The 20,889-nt window shown below is 44.9% G+C and overlaps 1 protein-coding gene across 1 annotated transcript; it reads right to left on the minus strand.

Moving 5' to 3' along the window:
- Window positions 1-3,538: 3,538 nt before the first annotated feature.
- On the minus strand, window positions 3,539-6,370 carry MPEG1 (macrophage expressed 1). Its single transcript, XM_032879109.1, has one exon. It carries the CDS (start codon window positions 6,237-6,239, stop codon window positions 4,086-4,088), a length of 2,154 nt encoding a protein of 717 aa, XP_032735000.1. The 5' UTR covers window positions 6,240-6,370; the 3' UTR covers window positions 3,539-4,085.
- Window positions 6,371-20,889: the final 14,519 nt, after the last annotated feature.

Here is a 20,889-nt window from a genome sequence, read left to right on the forward strand (position 1 = left end):
TGCTAACTGGCTCCAGCAGAGGAGCTCTGACAGGAGGAACTGTTCCCGACACCCTCGGTCAGTTTTCTCCTGTTGGCCGCCTGCCGTCTTATCTTACCAGTGGACCAGGACATAGGGCCTGAGTTCACGGCTCCACAGGGCACAGTTTTCTACCACAGTCGGGAGGAAACATCTGAACTCAGCGGAAGGGACCTTGCTGCGGTGTTTAATATCACACCCACCCCCTGCCCTTTGCCAGGCTATGGTGTACCAGAGATGGTGGAAGAGCCTCACTGGAGACCTAGTCCCATCCCCGCCTTCAGCGGGAGACCCGGGTCAGGTGTCTGCCGAGCTTCTCACCCACGGGGCTGAGGAAAGGGGTTGAGGGTCAGTGGGTAGAAATACACAGCTGTGGAGTAGGTGGGGAGAGGAAGAAAATACACCCTGACCACTGGCAGAGGGCAGCCGGGAGAGGCTGGTTTCCCTGCAGTAGGCAGAAGAGGGGACGGGTGGGAAAGGGGACAGCTGAATGAAGAAGGGAGAGGACTCCGAGAACGGACCAGGCAGGTAGGGTGCCAGGGGCAATTCCTCTTTCAGGATAAGTCTTCGTACCTTCAAGACTTCCCCCTTCGGATGCTGACGATGTCTGCGCCCTGGTTCTCTTCCTCCCTGGGGTGCTCCGTAGGCATGATCTCACCCTCATGCTGCTCCTCTTGGGGGCTTTCTAGGCAGAAGGGGTCTTGACTCTCCTTTCTAACACTGTGCCAGGCAAGGCGTGGAAGGGGTGTCCTTTTGCCCTTTCTCTGTGCCGGCCCGGAAAGGCACAGTCTCGGGCTCAGTGAGAACCCTGCTAGCAGGGGTCCTGAGCACCCACCCCTCCAACACAGGATGTTTTCCCACCATGGCTGTTCCTGCTGTGTCTCCTGGCCCGTGAGGGGAATCCCATGCCTTTCCTTTCATGCACCAGCAGCCTACTTTGTCCCCTCCTGAGTCTGCAGGGATGACAAATGGGATTGCAGACAAACTCTGTCAGATGCCCATCCCCTAAAGGTTACTTGTGTATATGTGGTTGTGTGTGCCTTTGTGTTTCATGCCCTTTCCCGCACCTTTTTTGTAAAACTTGGACTTCTCTGTGGTTTTACACTTGGTCAAAAGTACTCGTCCTGGTATTGCACTGTTGTGTGCATGAGAGGGTAGGGGGCAGGCCCCGTGTGGTACAAGAAAGGGCCCTGTCCCCTCTTCTTGTCTGTGGTCACTGGCAATTGAGTGGGGGGTTTTCTGGGAGAGGGAAGATGAATGTCCTAACCTAAATCTTTGTAACTGGTGTTTTGAAGTCCTTGGTGTTGCTCTGTGAGAGGACATCGCCACCTGGTGCTCATGAGGTGTATGTGCAGAACAATAAATGGCAAGTGAACAAACCACAAATGGCTGTTAACCTTCTGCTTTGTGCAGATCAGGGCACCTAAATACGGGGCATGTGGGGCACCTTCCCCAGTCTGTAAGCAACCACAAGACCAGAATGGTGGGGGAGTCCTTCTCTTTTTTTTCTCCCAAATCTTTTGCAACCACACATTTGACCAGGGGACCTCGTTTGACTTCTAGTTCCTCTCAAGAACTAGACCACATGGCAGGGGAAATTTAAGTGAGTCTATGCGGAAAAGACCGCCTTAAAACACGTGGATGTTTGCTTCTTACAGTTCTCTCCACCTGACTACAATGTAGCGGATGTTTCAATAGTTTGCAAGCTGTTGTTTCTCAAGTAAATGTTTAGTATTAATCATCCCGATACTAACACGAACATGAAATGCAAATACAAACCTGCCCTTTTCACCCAAATGTGTCGATTTCTGAGAATCTAGAGAGTGTTTTCGCAGAAGGTGGGGTTCATCTTTCCACAGAGCCCAGCCTGAGCTCCCGGGTCAGGACAGCAGAGCCCGTGAACTTCCTGCCCTGGGTTCTGACTTTGCAAAATGATGTGATGGCTGAAAACTGCAAACCCCCATGTTCTCATTTCCTGTAGATGAGCAGTTGGACAGCGTGATCCTTCAGTACACATTTTAATGCATATTTATGCGTAATTTTGTTAGAAATACAAGTTTGGGAAGAACTTCTATTTCAAAGGGCAGTTAGTGCATTAAAAGTCTGAGAGCCGTTAGCTGTACTTTGTCTCTCTGACTCAGTCGTCTTCAAGGAATTCTTGGGGAATTTGCAGAAAAGTGGTTAATTCAGCTGCAACTCACCCACAAAACACCCAGAGGTTTAGGAGAATATGTTAATGTTTAAGCGGCAGGATTCAGAGCGGAGGTTGCAGAAATCAGTGTTGGTGGCTGGGCAGCCAGGAGAGGAGGGCTCACACTCCCAGGGAGACAAATGAGTAGTCTCCTTCCCATCTTCCCACAGGCTGGGATGCTGCAGGCTCCTCAGAAGGATTTATGTAAGCCGAAACTCGTGATTGTGAATGTTAACAAGGCGAGGGCAGATTATCCTTCACAAAAATTTACTCATTTGTGGCATCTGATTCAGTGAAGGGATATTTAACTAATTAAAAATGTTGTAGAGAAGGGGTGCCTGGCTAGCTCAGACCATAGAGCATGTGGCACTTGATCTCAGGGTTTGTGAGTTCAAGCCCCATATTGGGAGTAGAGATTAGTCAATAAAAAAAATTTTTTTTAATGTCATGGAGAAATATTAATAAACTCACCCTAATCGTTACAATTTGATGAGCCTGGTATTAAAATCAGGCAAATCTTCCCTCCCTCCAAAAATAGAAAAAATAAATAAATGAAATTGGACAAAGCCCCAAATGCCAGGAAACAGTCATACATCCTGCTGGATGCCTGAAGGAGGTCTGCCGGAACTGAAATAAATGTGTCACGAATGGTGTTGGATGCCTTTTTTGTTTCATTTAATTTAAAAACATGGATTTGATCATGACAGCCCCTTTTCTGCTGGGGGGAGGGCGAAGAAAACAAAGGTAAGATATATAATTGGTAGTTTCTATTCTGTTTTGGTTTTAGGGAGGAAATAATACTTTGGTGTGGGCTTACTTTGACTTCTTGCATTTTCCCTTGTCTCCCGCCCCTAGAAAAATGCAGACTTCTTGCTGGAATGTGCTGGCTGGGGGGAAGGAGTGTGTGTGCGCACACATGTGTTTGGGGTGCGCGTGTATGTTTGGGGGTGTACACGTGTGTTTGGGGGTATGTACAGTGATGTGAGGACGGGAAGGGGAGGGGTCCCTCATGGACGAAGAAGGGGTAGTACTCTGGAAACAGAGACCAGGAAACTGTAATGCTTGTTCTACCCCAATCTGCAGCTCCATAAGCCAGGCAGGTGGTTAAGGGTAAGGATTTCAGTTTCCCCTGAGTGCCAGGATCTTGTCCAGTTCTCATCCTTTCTTTCCTCATGCCTTGTCTCGAAACCGTCCCTTCTCCCTTAACCTCCTAATAGAAGATTGTTTAGTTAAAATATTTTTGAGGACCTTATGGCACTAGTCTCAAGTCCAAGAGTGGCCCGATTTGAGTGAGTCTGAATCATGGTTGGAAAGCTAGAAGACATAGACTTAGTAGAGGCAACATCTTGCTGTTCAGATAAGCTTTGGAGGACCCCATGCATCGGTACAGAACCCTCAAGGCTGAAAATCAGTGCCCGTGCGGGACTTCCCATATCTTATGGGGGAAATTTCAGCCCCCAGGACCGTGAAATCCAGAGGGATTTTTAAAACAAAACAAATTCTTACAGCTCGTGAATTGGAAACCGATCTCAGATTAAATGCAGGGTCCCCAAACCCAAAGGTCTGCATGCTCCCCGCTCTCTTTTCTCAGGGTTGTAGTCAGGTGAAGATAAACAGTGATGCACACAGAGAAAAGACACCCCCTTCACGTTTTAGCCCCCAGGATGACCTTGGCTTAAAAGGCACGTTGGCTGTCCTACCCTCCCCAACCCTGTCCACGCAGCTCTGTTCATTTTGTGGCCGGGAGCCCTAAGGAAGTCACAAAGTAATACCTACTTTTTCCTGCACCTGCCACGCCAGTCCTCAGGAAGGCAGAAGTGGAGACAGATGAGAGGCAAGCATGCAGAGACGGGAGAGACATTTCCGGGGGAGAGATTCAGGCTGGACTCCGCTCCTGTTCTTGGTCAGGGGCACTTCCAGTGTCTGCAGTGCCCGCAGCCAAACTCTGCCTCTCATCCTCCAACAGCTGGTAGCCCCTCTTCTTGTACTTCCGGGTGCCATAGACGGCCAGGGCGATGGCGGCTGCCAGGACAGTGGTGACCCCCACTGTGACCCCAGCTGCTGCCCCTCCCGACAGACCACTGCCATCCCCACGGATGACCCTCATGGCCCTGCGCAGCTCTAACGGCTCCCCCAGCCTCCACTGATGGGTCTGAGAGTCTTTAATCCAGGAGCTGGCCGTCTCACTATTAGTCACTAGGACAGTGTTGGTGGCAGCTTGACTCATGAGGGGTGGCTGGGTGTAAGGGGGGAGCCTGGCAGGGGGCAGAGCCCCTCCTGTGAAGAGTCCAGACTTGACGCAGTAGGACACTTGGCATCCATCACTGATGATGGCCAGGTGTTGGCTGAAGCCCCCGGGACACTTTTTTAATGAAGGTGTCCCTAAATCATTGGATGCGGCAGAATTTACCAAAGGGTTCCCGACTGCACAGCTAAAGAAGCCACCAAAGGGGACTGAAAACCTGTATCCCATCTCATAGTCCAGGGAGGCACATACCTTGAGGCTTTCAAAGAGCCGCAGTGGAAGATAGCCAGCCGGGCAGGACTGCGCGTTTGTCAAAGGGTTTATGCTCTTACCACTGAAGAGGCCCCCAAAAAGCAGTCCTGAGTTTTCTGGTATTTGGCCGCTCGCCACGCACCAAAAAGCCCTGAATTCAGCCTTTGCCACCCGGAACACGTCTTCGCACACCGTCTTGCAGAAGACGAGGAGGGTGCATTTCCGCCGACATTCCAGGTGGTTGTAGCCGTCCTCGTGGATCTGGGAGAGCAGCTGGACTGGGGAGTAGCCAGAGGGGCAGGAGAAATCACCAGTGAGGGGATTCTTCTGCTCCAGGTTTTGGCAGAGTTGGACAACCTCCTTCCCGGAGAGCTGGGTGCATTCCTGATAAACTCCTCCGAAGGAGAAATTGGTCATTTTCCCCTCACAGGAGCCGTCATCCGTGTTGGCCTGGAAGTTGAAGTTGGGCGAATTGGTATTGGTGCATCCAGGGTAGGTGTTGAACGTGTAATAGCGCCTCATGGCGGCCTCCACTGTCCTGGACAGCTTCTTGACCAAGGGCCCCGGCAACTCGGGCAGCATGTCGGGGTTGATGAAGAAATGCAGAGGCAGGCCAGCGCGGTCTATGGCCACCAGGTGGTTGGAGATGCCCTGCTGCCAGACCTGGAGGGTGATGCCCGGGTAAAAGGGAAGCCCTCCAATGCTTTGCACCCTGGAGTTGGTGCGGTTTGAGAGGTAGCTCTTGGTGAGGGCGCTCTGCGAGGTGTAATTCTCCTCAAATTTATAGTTCACGATGTTCATGAAGGCAATCCCAGCAGAGGCAGTCACGGCGGTGTGGCTACTCTCGCCGTCCTGTAGGAATGAGGCTCGGATGTGGTCCTCCTGGATGAGAGCAGCACCGGCATCCACGCTGGTGACGACATGCGTGCCGTAGTTGAGGACCAGCAGCTCTGCGAGGTAGGTCGCCATCCGCGTCTGGTTGTTCTCCAGCCGCTCAGAGATGTCCATCAGCTCCTTCTTAAACCTCCAGCTGAGTTCTGAAGCTGAGTTGATCTTGACTGTGTAGATCAGGTTTCTCACCTGAACCCGGGTCGTCACAGCTTGGTCTTTTACTTGAAGGGTCTTCATCTTCTGGAAGCCAGAGGAGAATTTGCCATTGACCTTGGAGTAGAGGGAGAGCTCTGAGTTGATGGAGAAGGAGGTGCTGCTCTGGTAACTCACCCAGGACTCCAGGATTTCAGAGTTCATCTCTAGGTTGCTTTGCTTCCGGGCGATGCTGATGATTTCATCGGGGATGATGTACTGTCCATCTTCCGTGGTCCTGCAACTCCTGTAAGTCAGGTCCATTACCCGTCCCATGTCCACATTCCGCAGGTTATCCCAGCCCCCTCCGGGTAAGGCTTCTAGAACAGGTAGTTTCAAGGCGTTCTTGCATTTTTGAAATCCAGCCTCATTCGTCTCTCCTAAAGGCTCGTTCGTTTCAGCCCAGGCTACCACTGCCCAGAAGAGGACAGCACCCATGAGGCCGTTCATGGCTCAGACAGCCCCACCACACACCAGCCCTAAGCAGCAGCCAGCGAGCTTGGTACAAATTGAGCAGATGGGAAAGAAGGCAGCTGCGGAAATGAAAACATACAACAGTTCTCCCAAAGCCACCAGTTCCTCTTCAGGCTAGTCTAATTACAAAATAGGGAAACGAGAGTTGGCTGGAATACAAAGGCCCATCAGGACTTTGAAAAACTCATGTTGTGCTAGGTGTGCAAAGGCAGCCCTGTATCCTTAACAGTTAACTGCCCTAACGGCCCCTCTCTGCCCCCCAGCCCCAGGCTGGTGACTCTGCCCCAGCAGTGGGCTCTCAGAAAAAGTGCCACCACACGTCTCATGGCTGTCTTCACGGCAGATTTCCGGCTTTGAAAGAAAGTTTTGGTTTCATTTTTGCTCTGATGTTTCAAATTTTCCTTGACGGCTCTCTCCTAGGACTCCAGCACCGGTTTCCTTTTACTGTAAATTGTGAACGTCGACATCGCCGTTGCCGAGACTCCGGGCCTCCACCTTCCCTGGGCTCGCTGTAGGTCAAAGCCAAGGCCTGAGGCTCCCATTCAGCTGAGGGTGAAGGCAGTTAACACACAAGAAAGGAATGACAATCTTGGACACAAGTCCTGTGCACTTTCCCTGTTATGAGCCTCAAAGTGCAGGCTTTGGAGGTGCCGTTACGTGAGGCAGAGCTGCGGGGGCTGAAGTAGACTCGGTTCTGCGGCGCTCTGGAAACTTTGGTGTGTACTGTCCTCAGTGCTCAGACTGAAAGCATTGGCCCCACATTGTGCTGTTTCAGGCAGAAATGTTTAAGCAAAGAGAAAAATCCACACTCTGATTTAGATTTTGATCAAAAGCAGGAGCGCCTGGGTGGCTCAGTGTGTTAAAGCCTCTGTCTTCAGCTCAGGTGGCTCAGGTCATGATTCCAGGGTCCTGGGATCGAGCCCCGCATTGGGCTCTCTGCTCAGCAGGGAGCCTGCTTCCCCCCTCTCTCTCTGCCTGTCTCTCTGCCTATGTGATCTCTGTCAAATAAATAAATAAAATCTTAAAAAAAAAAAAAGCAGACAGTAGCCAAGGAATATTTGTGTATGTATGTACACACACATCCTCTGGTGTGTGTGTGTGTGTGTGTGTGTGTGTGTGTACAGTTGCTAAGTTGGTACCTGTTGTTACAGCTTTAATTTTTCATTCTGCTGCTAAGTTTATGTACTCAGTCTAGGTGCATAAAAAAAAAAGTGCCTTTTTATTACTCACTGGTTTTGAAGCAACAACTCATTTGTTCTATCATTAGGAGAACATAATTTCATGAATTTCCTTCCATGTGCCTATGCTGTGCGTATTATGATGTATATATGTATATATATGTATGTAACGTGTCCATTAGACCCTGTAGTTTGGAAACGTGTTTCCAGACCCACTGATCTAGTGCCAGGATTAACCCAAGCCCAGCTCCATCACTTCTTTCAGACCATTAAGGTGCATCTTAGTCCATTCGGTAGTAAACAAAGAATCCAAAAGAGTTAATGAAGCTCCCAGTGGTACCTGCATGGCTTCCCAGATCTTACCACAAACCAGAGGCAGAGCTGGGGCTGAGAACGTCGTGTTTCAGTTTAAAGGTAATGCAACACTATCACCTGTGTGCAACCTAGGGCAAAGGTCTCAGGGACTTGAATGGTGGCATGTTGCCCCTGATGCAGTTGTCCAGGTTCACAGGTTGAACTCCACTAGTTATTATTCAAACCTTGGTGATGTTCTGGGCCTATTCATGCCTAGGTTATCATGCTTGGAGGAATTTCCTTACATCTGCGGGGGGGGTGGGAATTAATGTATGAGCCAGTGTCTGCTGTTCATATTTGGTCAGAGAAGCAAGCCTGTGCAGGGGATGTCCTGGGTAATAAACAAATGAGTTACTTTGTAGCTCAGTAGAGTGATTCCACCACTAGAAACATTAGAGGTGAATGCCCTCGAGAACTTCCAGTAAGTCTATTAAAATGCCCCACACCCCTTGTCAGAGCGCCACAAGGTGAGTTCGTCATTGTGAGAAAACCGGCACACTTACCCCGTTTTGGAGACGTGCTGACAATTTATTACTTTTCGTTTACCTGTTAATAGATCCTGGTGCATTCTTGCTCTTCCGCAATGAGAGTCCAAGCAAGGCGGATATAAATAATTCTCTATGCCGGTGCTGCTCTATCTCTGAACGCACACGGTTGTCCTGTTTTTTGGACAGGCTTCTTCATTTCTACCACAGCAAAAAGTGGAAAATAGCTAACAGATCCAACAGGAGTGAAATTATATTGCATCTATTGACGAAATATTTTATAGCCATCCTAACTATATTTTCAAAAAATGTTAGTGACATAAGAAATTCTTGTGCCATAAGGTTAAGTGATAAAAGCATGATAGGCATCCAGTGTGACCTCCGCTACGTGCATATAAGCTACTGGAGAGACATACAGCGACTCACTGACAGCAATGATATACATTGGTAGGTTTTATAGATGACGTACATTTTCCCCTCCTACTTTCCTATATTTTTTGAGTGTTCAACAAGGAGCGTATCTTTACTCATCTGACACATTTTTAGTGAGACTCTACTAAGTAGCAAACACAGGGATGGGTATGGAATAGTCATCACTTTTGTACTCAGGAAAATAAGGCATGAAAATGCATTTTAAACACAAAAGAAAAAAATTATTTTTGGAATTTCCATGTACCTGAAATGATCTAAAGCCTGTGATTGCTGTGTTCAAGGAAGTTCTATTTTCTATTCATGGAGAAACAATGAAAAGAGAAGTGTAAAAAGATGGGAATTCCAGCACAACTTCAATTTGCGTGCCACCGGCAGAAATCACGGCTCATGGCGGTCAGAGGTGAGGAAGTGGGGTCACTCATTACTTTCTTGCATTACTCTGCTCAGCAGCACCTTCTTCTGCTCTTTCTTGTGCTGAAAGGCATATGCAATCGCAGAAACTCTCCAGATGGCTACTCTAAAGGGCCTGAAAACCGAACTTGGGTCTCTGAAAGAAAAAGGCCACTTTTCCGCAAACGTTTGCCTCAGTGCTGCAGAAGTGTGATTTCACTTCCTCCAGAAAGAGGCCAGAGGGAAGTCCCGCGTCTGCTTTCGTTCTCAGTTTGAGCACGTGCAACCTTCTGAGCCAAACCACGATTCATGCCTGAGGTTCGGTTCTGTGTGGGCTTGGAGCAGGTCCAGCTGTTTCCAACTTTTGCCTTTCACCTGTGATCTGACATGGGTAGGAAACCCTGGCTGTGTTTGCGGGGAACGAATCCTGTTCTTATTTTTAGCGGGGATCCAGGAAACCAGTCAAATGGTCACAAAATGGGTCGAGGAACAAAGTCTTTTAAAGACTCTGGAATAAACTTGGTTCTGGAAAATGCAGGACGTATCAGTTAACAAAGTGACATTAAGCCCTTCCCTCTGAGACTGCTTTTCCCATCAGGTCTGTTTGCATTCTTTTTTTTTTTTTTTTTTAAGATTTGTTTGTTTGTTTGTTTGTTTGACACAGAGAGAGAGAGACAGTGAGAGAGGGAACACGAGCAGGGGGAGTGGGAGAGGGAGAACCAAGCTTCCCACTGAGCAGAGATGACCTGAACTGAAGGCAGATGGTTAACAAGTGAGCCACCCAAGCGCCCCATCTGTGCATTCTGACCCCAAAAATAAGAACACTGTGGTTCCTTGAGTCCCTTTAATCTTGAAAAACAGAATGCCCAGGTGAAATGCCTCTGAAATTCCCGCTGAAAGCTAGGTCAGGATTTGGCAGACTACGCCGTTTTTCTTCTTTTCTTGGTTAATACTTTTCCCTCCCTTCTTCTTCCCAATTTTGCTAATGCTTTTTCTCCTCATCAACTATTCCTTTTCTGCTCTTTGTTTCTCTTTGCCATTTCCATATGTAGGTTTGAGGGACACAAGTCTGTGATGTAGGATGACATTTCCACTGCACTAAAGAAGAAATAAACACCGACTCCGTCTTCAGGCTGTGCTTCCTCATTCCATGTCACGTCAGACGTCACCCATCAGTCATACCATTCATTCCCGCTGAGCTCTGAGGATGCCTCCATACCCTTCTCAGCACAGTTCTCTAGGACATTCTAATGGAAGCCTGTTTCATCTACCTATTAAATAAATACTTTTTAAATTTAAATTCACTTAGCCAACATACAGCACATCATTAATTTCAGAAGTAGAGTTCAGTGATTCATCAGTTGTGTATAATACTCAGTGCTCATCATGTCACGTGCCCTCCTGAATGCCCATCATCCAGTTACCCCATCCCCCCAACCTCCCTAAATAAATACTTACTGAGCATCTATTATTTGTTGGGCACCCATTGTAGGTGCCATATTTGGAGTAGCCAATACCAAATTTAATGTTCTTTTAAGAGTCTGGGTGACTGAGTGAGCCCTCAGAGCTCCCTTCCCTTTCCATCTCCTCTCCAATCTAAGCTTTTCGGAGACAGAGCAATTAGCGCCAACCCACTCCCCCTCCACGTCTGCCTTCAGGATTCCTAATGGAATCAGTCTAATATGAAGTCTAATATTCTTGTATCATCCTTTAGCTAAAGGCAGCTTCACATGAAGAGATTTATACACAACAGGACTGGAAATACAGTGGGATTCCTCTATGCCCTTGATTCCCAGTCCCCATATCTTTTCTGTCATGTAACTTCCTTTTTGAGAAATAGCTAAACAAAACCAATAACTGAGTAGCCTTTGACCTCCCTGGGTCAACTGCTGGCAAATTTCATATTTCTCTATTTGTTTCATTATTGGGTAAAAAAACCACTCTAACATTCAATCTTTTCCTCTTTAACCACAGGATCTCCAGATGGGACTTTGAGCAGAGACACTTTTCTTTCTACCGGAAGTGATCATGAATAGGTTAAGGTAAAATAAGCAAATTAGGTAAGGTGGTTCTTCCAGAATTATGTGGAGTTGGGAGCTTTGGGTCCTTCACTGAAATATTCCTATTGTCTTGGGAGTGTCCGGGTGGTTCAGGGGGTTGAGCTTTCAGCTTTTGCTTTTGGCTGGGGTCATGATCTCAGGTTTGTTGGATTGAGACCAGCATCGGGCTCCTTGCACAGTGGGAAGTCTACTTGAGATTCTCCCTCTCCCTCTCCTTCTGCCCCTCTCCCAATTTGTGCACTCTCTTGCTCACTCATTCTTTCTCTCTCTCAAATAAATAAATATTCTCAAAAAAGAGATATTCCTATTGTCTCTATTATTTTGGTGATCTAAATGTGACATTAAGAGCACGGGTTGGCTGGGGAGCCTGGGTGGCTCAGTGGGTTAAAGCCTTTGCCTTCGGCTCAGGTCACGATCCCAGGGTCCTGGGATCAAACCCCGCATCGGGCTCTCTGCTCAGCAGGGAGCCTGCTTCCTCTCTCTCTCTCTCTCTGCCTGCCTCTCTGCCTACTTGTGATCTCTGTCTGTCAAATAAATAAAGTCTAAAAAAAAAAAAGAGCATGGGCTGGGTTGTGGGTCTATTCAGTCTCTAGCTTTTGTTCTGCTTAGTATAGTTACTCAAAAATATCTCAAGTCTGGACTGATAAACATGAATGTGAAATAGAGTTTTCAAATTGAAATGTAGGCAACATCCGGGCTCCATATGGGACTTTGGGCAAGTTCTGGAGCCTCCCTAAACCTCTGTCACCTCAACTGGGAAACAGAAGTAGTAGCATCTACCTGTATGTAACAGGTGAAGATGTAAATCATCCATGTAAAAAGCTCCATATGACTCGGGTAGGAACTCAGTGTGTATCTGCTTTCAGCTTTGCTAAGCTTGCTGGTGTGTTCAGGTTGACCCTGTACTTCAGTCCTCTCACAATGGAAATGGGAGAAAAGTCATGTTATAGCACCCCAGAGCTCTACTTTCCTCTGATTGTCCATTTGACAGCATGAGAAGCCGTATTGACTCTGAGGGATCATCTGAATATTTTTTTTACTAATGTCCTAAACAAAGACAGACATCTCTTTAAGGAAAACAATCTAGTAGCCATGCCATCTGATTAATGACAGAGGTAAATTAGAAGTAATTGATTGCTTTATCAAAGAATTCATCCTAGGAATCTTTTAGAATGGGGCTGACAAGTTTTTGCTGTAGATGACTGGTGAGTAAAAACATTCAGCTTTGCAACCAGATGATCACTGTGGTAACTACTCGATTCTGCCCTTGTAATTTAAAAGTAGATGATACATAAATGAATGGGTATGCTGTGTTCCAATAAATCTTTATTTACCAAAATGGGGTGGGGTGGGGCTGGATTTTGGCTGTGGTCTGTAATTCACTGATGACCAATTTAGAATCATAGAATTATAGAATCCCATAATTGGAGCAGATGTGCTCTCCCAGCCAAGGCTTGAGCCACCTCCAATACAGTCTCAACAATCCAATATAATCCAACCTTGGCTTGGATGCCTCCAGGACATCTACCTATTGTCTGCAGATAATTCTGATTCTTAGAAAGCATTTTCTTCAACTGAACCCAAATTGTCATTTTGAACTTTCTGGGGGCTGAGATCAGACTTTTGGGCTATGGCCACCTTGACAACGATGTTCTATATCACATCCATGCAAGAGAAGGTGGTTGGCTTACATGCCCACCATCCTGGAAGTCCTGTGGGAGTATGATTAAGTCTATCTTGTTTAATGACTAATCAGAATGGGTGAGGACCATAGTTTGAGGGTCCTAGAGGCCTCTTGTTGACCCAATTATTCCTTTATTGGTGGGTCATGAAGAATTTCAGGGTTTCTAAGTCAGAGATCAGAGCAGATAGGGTACTTGGTAGGCTGGGAAAAGTACCTGTTAACCTACAAGAAGAATATATTTCAATATTTTCACAACCTATCCACATGAATACAAGTCTTCTGTAAAAAAGCATCTGACACATAGTAGGTAGTCAATAAATATTTGTTGGAAAAAATAGCTGACTAAAAGGACAAATGTAGTAAGAACCTTGCAACTTAGAATTCTATTAATGAGATACCAGAAAAGTCAATGTCAGAGACCTCCAGGGCCCAAGGTGATGGCACAAACAGGGCAAGACATTCCATTTAGGAGGAGAATCCAATTTATGTTTGAGGTTGAAGACAAGAATCCACATTTATGCCAGCATTCCGATACTTGTCAAAATTGGGACTAGACATACCAAAAAAAGGACTGATTCCACTTATATGAGGTTCCTAGAATAAGCAAATTCATAGAGACTGAAAGTAGAATGGCATTTACCAGGGATTAGAGCAGGGAGAAATGAAGAATGTGAACACATAAGTAGATTATGACCACGTATTTATTAATGGGTGTTATGGAGGCAAACCCAAACTGAATAGTGGTCTTTTGACATCTTATGTTGTATCTGGAGACCATAAACACTACTGGACCCAAAGAGACTTTGGCTCCTTCCTCATATTGAACTCAGCTATAGCACTGGGCCATATGGGATATGGCTTCTCTGATAATTGGCCAGAGGAACTGGATAATGCAGTCTTGAAGTACAGAGAACCTAATTTCATGTAAACATTATTGAATTAGAGACAAGAGATAGGTGGGATCTGGCAAATAATTTGGTCTTCCTTCCAATGGACCATTTGGAGGACTGGTGGCTTCATGTGATTTGTCCAAAGATACTACACAACTGTATCTTTCCTTAAGCTGTGATCAGCTCAGTAATATACCCACTTAGTTTGCTTTGTCTCTGTCCCTGCCTTAGCTTCCTTATGCCTTTACCTTTGCTGTCCTGGGATGGTACTTCCCAATGAAACATTAATTAATGTGGAACATTAGTTAATATTATAATGTCCCTCTTACATGCTCTATAATATCTCTTGCATTTGTCACAGTATATTTTAATGACCTTCTTGTTTGATTTTCTCTTCCAGTAAATTGTGAGCTCCTTATGGGAAGAGGCTGTGTCCTTACACTTCATTTTTGTATTACAGGGTCTAGTGCAGTATCTGGTACCTAGCATCACTTGTTACTATTGAACGAGGAAATAAATTAATAAAGCAGACAAAGCTGACAATGATTCTCAAACACATCCCTGGAAAGTCAGGCCATGAATGGTTGGAAATGAATATTCAATTCGAAGCAACAATATAGGATTTTTATTTCAATCTACACCAATATTTCTGAGCACTTACTCTGACACTACTGTGTCTTTGTTATTTCCTATTATAAAATAATTTAATTTTCTGATCTATAATTGTATCCTGGGTGAATCAGGGATTGTGTGAGCCTAGTGTCTTATGTAACAAATGACTTATAAAAGCCCAGGAGTACTCCAAGAGCTTTTGCCTTATTTATGTCTGAACCAGTGTTGAAAGCTCTGGCCCTGAAGGACTGAATCCATATCCACTTCCATACTCACCTTCATTCCCATCCCTGCCCAGTACCTGCAGCTAATGAGGCTGGCTTAAAGGTACCAGATCTCACCTCTCCCCTACTCCCTCTTCCCTCTCCATGATCCTCTTGTGCAGTGTGCAAGCAGGGCCTGTCTAGAGGGTGGGGTAGAAGTTGAGTAGGAAGGAGAAACTACCAGAACTGACCTGCCCTAATTCTGATGACAATTCCTTCATGCTGACAGTCAAGACAGGGACTAAGGAAGGCAGAGGAAGAACAGGAAAAAGAAACAGGTCAGCATAATGCAAAAGAAAATAAGAGGGGTTTTATTTAAAATTTCTAGTGTTACAGAATCAAATCTGACCTTGGCTACCGAGACCGAGGGCCTTGGCTCTGGACTTAGAGTCTTAGGAAAGTCTCAAGAATGTCTTTCTGTCTCTGTTTCCTCCTGGTCCTCTCTTGAAGCTAGGTTTTTCATGTCTAACTGGGAAATTAGGGCATCATGGGGCAGTAAAAGTAGCACAGGGTTAGAATTCTGGAGATTTGGATTCCGTTCTTCATCTGCCAATGAGCCTGCTGGTGACCTTAGATAAGTCATTTCCCCTCTCTAAATCTCTGTTTCTGCATCTATAAAATAATAGTTTGTTGAGCTCCTTTGCAGCACCGGCATGATGCATGGTCCATAGGTCCACAATCCAATTAACTTGCTTCAGCTGAAAGCTTCACCTTTTACTAAGTGATCTTTTGTGATCTTTTACTAGTAAATTTTGAGGGTACTCTGTCCCATATGGGTCATGGTATGTACATTTTCCCACTTGTTGTTCCCAATGCTACTTCCTCTTTCTGGCTTGTTTCCTTGTGTGGTTTGTAACTTATGACTCTTCAGCTCCTTTTCCACGGGGGTTTGCTATGGCAGGCCAGTTTGCTCTGGTATGTGCAGTTGTCCCTCCAAAGTGGTTTTAAATTTGTCTCTGCTGAGGCCTGACACTCCTGCTGGACCACTATTCCTGTTAATTTCTTTGTTTGGCCTCAGTGTGAAGTCAGACCTCACATCTGCATGAACACAGGCCTGGGGTTCTGACATTTCTTAGAAGATGGCAAACAGCTCGACCATTTCCCACCGGCAAGAGGTTGGAGTGATTCTCATCTGCAGGTGGTGGCTGAGACAGACAGCCTCTCTTGGCTTCCAGTCCCCTGTGAATATTGTACATGGGTCCAGTGACCTGGATCACCTCCCACAGCTCCTAATACCCCAGGAGCCCAGAATGACTCAGAATGCTCCTTAGCCATAGAACTTCAGCTCCCACTGGCTGCCCTGATTTCAAGTTCTCTCTTTCTGGCACCTAAATATTTCTCTTCCTTGGTTTTTGAGCTTGAACCTTTGTGTTGGAAGAAATGTGTCCCTGTGTGTGTGCCTAAGGGGGAGGGGAATCTACTGGTTGAGTCAGCTCAACCAGCCACATTCTGCCTTGTTGTGATTACTTTGTATGGTGATTTCTCACAGATAGACTTTGGGGGTCACACACATACTGTGGTATCAGGGCTTCGGGAGGTAAACTTTCCTGCTATCACACCCTTCCTCCCAGTAAGAATACTCCTTCACTGAAGTCTGAAGTCCTTTTTCTATAGGCAACAACTCTGTTCCCGCTGGGAGAGCTCAGGCTTCCCATGTGACCTGCTTTTCCCTCTTGCTGCACTCCCGGGACAAGATGGAGACTAGCTATTCTCACAAAGTGACAAGAACAGAACTTTTCCTGAGCAGGGAGAAGGGAGGAGAGCAGCTGGTCACTGCATAATTAGGGTAGAGAGAGGGAAGGGTGAAGCAAGCCAAGCTCCTGGGGTGGAGATAGGCCTGAGACCAGCTTTATTGGTATTGGGATGTGAACAAGAACCACCTCTTCCATCCTTCCCTTTCACCTCCATGGTGCGTGCATGTGTGTGTGTGTGTGTGTGTGTGCATGTATTTAAATGTTGTGTGATTGTGTATGAGTGTATTGTGTGTGAGAGAGAGTACTGTGAGTTTGTGTGGGTTTGTATGAGAGTGTGTGTGTGTGTGTGTGTGTGTGTGTGTGTAAAGGGCACAGTCCAGGCAGTGGGAGTCTGGAGAAGTAAGCTTGAATCCCAGACTTGTTGTTCTCTTGTGAATTGTTTCTCTTCCTCTGCCTGTCGCTTCTTCATTCACAAAATTAGAGGACTGTATTAAATTTATGGATTATAACCATAATTTTAGCAGTGGAAACTTTATTTTCAAATGCAAGTTTACACAGAAACTAATATTTAAAGATGTAAAAAAAGGTTGGCGGGGGGACTGCCTTGATTGATTGAACAAGGGCCAGGGACCCAAAGCCCAGTGGCTTCCTCTCCTCTTCGCCTCTTGCAAAGGTCCTGTGCAGACCCTTGAGATCCCTGGAACATGGTGTGGAAACAGCATGAAACAACATATACTTTCTCCAGTTTCTTCCAGTGAGACATTACAATTATGATCAGAAGCAGGAAAGTTTTCCTAGCTATGAAATTCATGCAACAGAGCCGAGTGACATGATTTCCCCGAAAACAGGAAGTGAGAGTTGCCAAACTGTGAAGCAAAGATCCTTGGCCCACAATGTGTTAGAGCCGTTTCACCTCATCTCAGAGAAGCTGCTGACAGGCCACCGTCAGCTGTTGTGGAGCGCTTGGAAGGCGGCTGCCTGGAAAGGGGGTGCTTTCACTAAACAGTTAGGAGCCATTAGCAAATTACTTCACCCACCCCAGAGCTTCAAGTCTTTATTAGTGCAAAGAGAGGAGTGGAACAGATTAGTCACTGGTAGGCCATTTACAGCTCTAAAAACTTTCTGAGATACAGTCATATGATTAATGTACTCACAAAAATTTATTGTGCACATAGTATGTGTCAGATACCATTTACTTTGCTGTGGAAATTGTAGTCTAATGGGAAGACAGACATTGAACAATGATGAACTGTATGAAAAGGAAATATGGAGGACAAAGAGAACATTCGGGAGGGCCTCAGCTTGGACCAGGGGGTCAGGATCATCCTCCAAGACAGAGAGATACACAGAAGCTCAGAGAGAGAGACAGAGACAGAGACTTAGAGGGAACTGGGAGAATTATGAGGAGGAAGTCTAGAATGACAACAGAGTAGGAACAAGGGTGGGATTGGAGCAAAGGTCAGAGACATCAGCTACATACATGACTAATTCCTTTTCAAACGGACCAACCCATTTTCTTGACTGGGATGGTCTAACAGCACAGGTAAAAATGCTCAACATCACTCAGCATCAGGGAAATACAAGTCAAAACCACCATGAGATACCCCCACACCAGTCAGAACGGCTAAAATAGCAAGTCAGGAAATGACAGGTTACAGAGAAAGTCAGGAAATGTCAAGGATACGGAGAAAGGGGAACCCTCTTACACTGTTGGTGGGAATGGAAGCTGGTGCAGCCACTCTGGAAAACAAAAACTTAAAAATAGAGCTACCTTATGACCCAGTAATTGTACTACTGGTATTTATCCAAAGGTTATAAACATAGTGATTCAAAGGGGCACCTGCACCCCAAAGTTTATAGCAGCAACATCCACAATAGCCAAACTATGGAAAGAGCCCAGATGCCCATCAACAGATGAATGAATAAAGAAAATGGAAAGGGAATATAACTCAGCCATCAAAAAGAATGAAATCTTTCCACTTGGAAGGATGTGGATGAAAGTAGAGGGTATAAGGCTGAACAAAATAAGTCAGAGAAAGACAAATACCATATGATTTCACTCATATGTGGAAAGAAACAAAACAGGTGAACATAGGGGAAGTGAAGGAAAAATAAGATAACAGAGAGGGAGGCAAACCATAAGGGACTTTTTAATTTTTTTTTAACCATAAGAGACTTAACTGTAGCAAACAAACTGAGGAAGGGTTGCTAGAGGGGAGGCAAGTGGGGCTTGGGGTAATTGGGTGACGGGCATTAAGGAGGGCACTAGATGTAGTGAGCACTGGGTGTTATACGTAACTGATGAACCACTAAATTCTACCCCTGAAACTAATACTACAGTATATGTTACCCAAATTTAATTTAAATACAATTTTTTTAAAAAATGCACCAACCTAGTGTATAAGCAAACTCTCAGACATTTTTATATTCTACTTTGCTCCCAAATATTTGAGCAAGCAGTTTGCAGAGATATATATAATATACATGGTAATAGAATAAAGAATTGTGAGAGACACAAAGCAGGGATGCAGAAGAGAACCATGGATAAGAATAAGAGTGTATGGGGCACCTGGGTGTCTCAGTGGGTTAAAGCCTCTGCCTTCGGCTTGGGTCATGATCCCAGAGTCCTGGGATCAAGCCCGGCGTCAGGCTCTCTGCTCAGTGGGGAGCCTGCTTTCTCCTCTCCTCTTCTCAGTGGGGACCCTGCTTCTCTGCCTACTTGTGATCTCTGTCTGTCAAATAAATAAATAAAATCTTAAAAAAAAAACAAAAGAATAAGAGTGTGTGCCAGATGATCCAAATTCTTGCTACAGATGAGTCACAGATTCTGCTCAGAACTTTTTAGCTACTTGAGACCGTTCTCCTTCACCAGAGACTACAGCACAACTGGACGTTTCTTTATCTAAATCTTTATCTAAATCTAGATGCAAATGCTCTAAGTTGGGATAGAACGTCATCATTCCTGTTACCTTTGAAAAACGTTATGGATTTGTTATCAATTCCATTCTGTTTTTGTTTTAACATTTTTGTTTCTTCCTTGTTTCAAGATCACTTGAGAATAAAGCCATTTATAAAACTGATTGAGAAATCCATTTCTGGATAATGCTGTTTTAAATAAAGCTTGTCATTCCTGGTATGTAACATAAGTGATCTTATCAAAACTGGCCATAGCTATTTAACAAAAGTCAGTTCTCTTTTCTTTTTCTGCACGTAAATTATGCATGACTTGAGAAAATACTTTTTGACAGAATGTGCTTTAATATTTTCTTCTCCATTTCTGGATAATGCCAAACATCCATGTGAGAATGCATATTTTCAATTAATGTTTTAGTGTTGTGTAGATATGCACTTAGGATCTCCCTCACTTGTTGGTGTGTGCCTTTGTGTTTATGTGACCTCTTTCCTGAGCCTTAAATATTTCATTTTTAGATAAAAATGGTTAGAACCCCTAATTTGTGTTTATATGTGGTTGTAAGAACTGAAAAAAGAGTGTAGATAGTCTTTATATGGTATGTAGTACATTGTATGTAAATAAAACAATCTTATCCAGCAAGATCATTTTAAGGGTTAAAAGAATACATATAAAGAGGTTATCAAGTAGGAAAAAATTAAGTTTTGTTAATATCATCCCTCATCAAGGGTATGAGGAGACAGGTGCCCTAGAATGTCGTTGGCAGGAATATCCATTGGTAGCCACTTTAGAGAGAGTTTGGCAGTGTCTATTAAAGTTTAAAAATAGACAAATCCTATAAATAGCAATTCAACTTCTCTGTTTCTACCAGAAAAATTGGGCAAAGAGGTACATATAAGCACGTATATTACAACGTTGTTCGTAATAAACTAACAAAAACTGGAAACTACCCAAATGTCCATCAAAGCAGAATAATTACATGAATTTTGGTGTGACAATTCCGTGAAATGATTTAAAAGACTGAGGTAGATTTAAATGTGTTGCATGGAAAGAGTTCCAAAAAATAACGTTGAATGAAAAAAAAAACAACAACAACAGGGTATGCATGGAGCACTGATGTGGTACATAAACAATGAATCTTGGAACACTGAAAAAGTAAAATAAAATCAAATATTAAAAAAAGGAAAAAAACAGGGTGTGGAAGGATCATTCAGTATGATACCATTTATGTAAACACACTGAGCCACATAAAGCAATATTATATGTTGGTATGTATATGAATATGAAGAAAAACTGTAAATTTACACGCTAACATAACAGTCATTGCCTCTTGGGGAGTGCAAGAAGGAACTGAAACTGAGAACTATGGTCAAAGGAGACATTTTCTTACCTCTAATGTTAAAATCTTTTTTTTCAGCAAGGAATCTGTGCAAATGTTATAGTTTGGGTTGCCTGTGTGGCTCAGTCCATTCTTGATTTTGGCTCAGATCATGGTGTCAGGGTCCTGGGATGAGCCCCATGTCAGGCTCAGTACTCAGTAAAAGGATTTCTTTCTCCTTTTCCCTCGGCCCCTCCTCATTCTCTCTCTCTCCCTCTTTCTCTAAAATAAATAAATCAATAATAAAAAAAAAGGACTTGAAACAGAATGTTTAAAAACTGCTGGGCACAATGCC

This window comes from Lontra canadensis, unplaced genomic scaffold (assembly GCF_010015895.1).
Source record: "Lontra canadensis isolate GAN:19392208 unplaced genomic scaffold, GSC_riverotter_1.0 scaffold66, whole genome shotgun sequence".
Classification (NCBI taxonomy): Eukaryota; Metazoa; Chordata; class Mammalia; order Carnivora; family Mustelidae; genus Lontra; species Lontra canadensis.

Excerpts from the sequence above, each read along its gene's own strand:
- MPEG1 (XM_032879109.1), bottom strand. The coding sequence starts at position 6,239 with ATGAACGGCCTCATGGGTGCTGTCCTCTTCTGGGCAGTGGTAGCCTGG.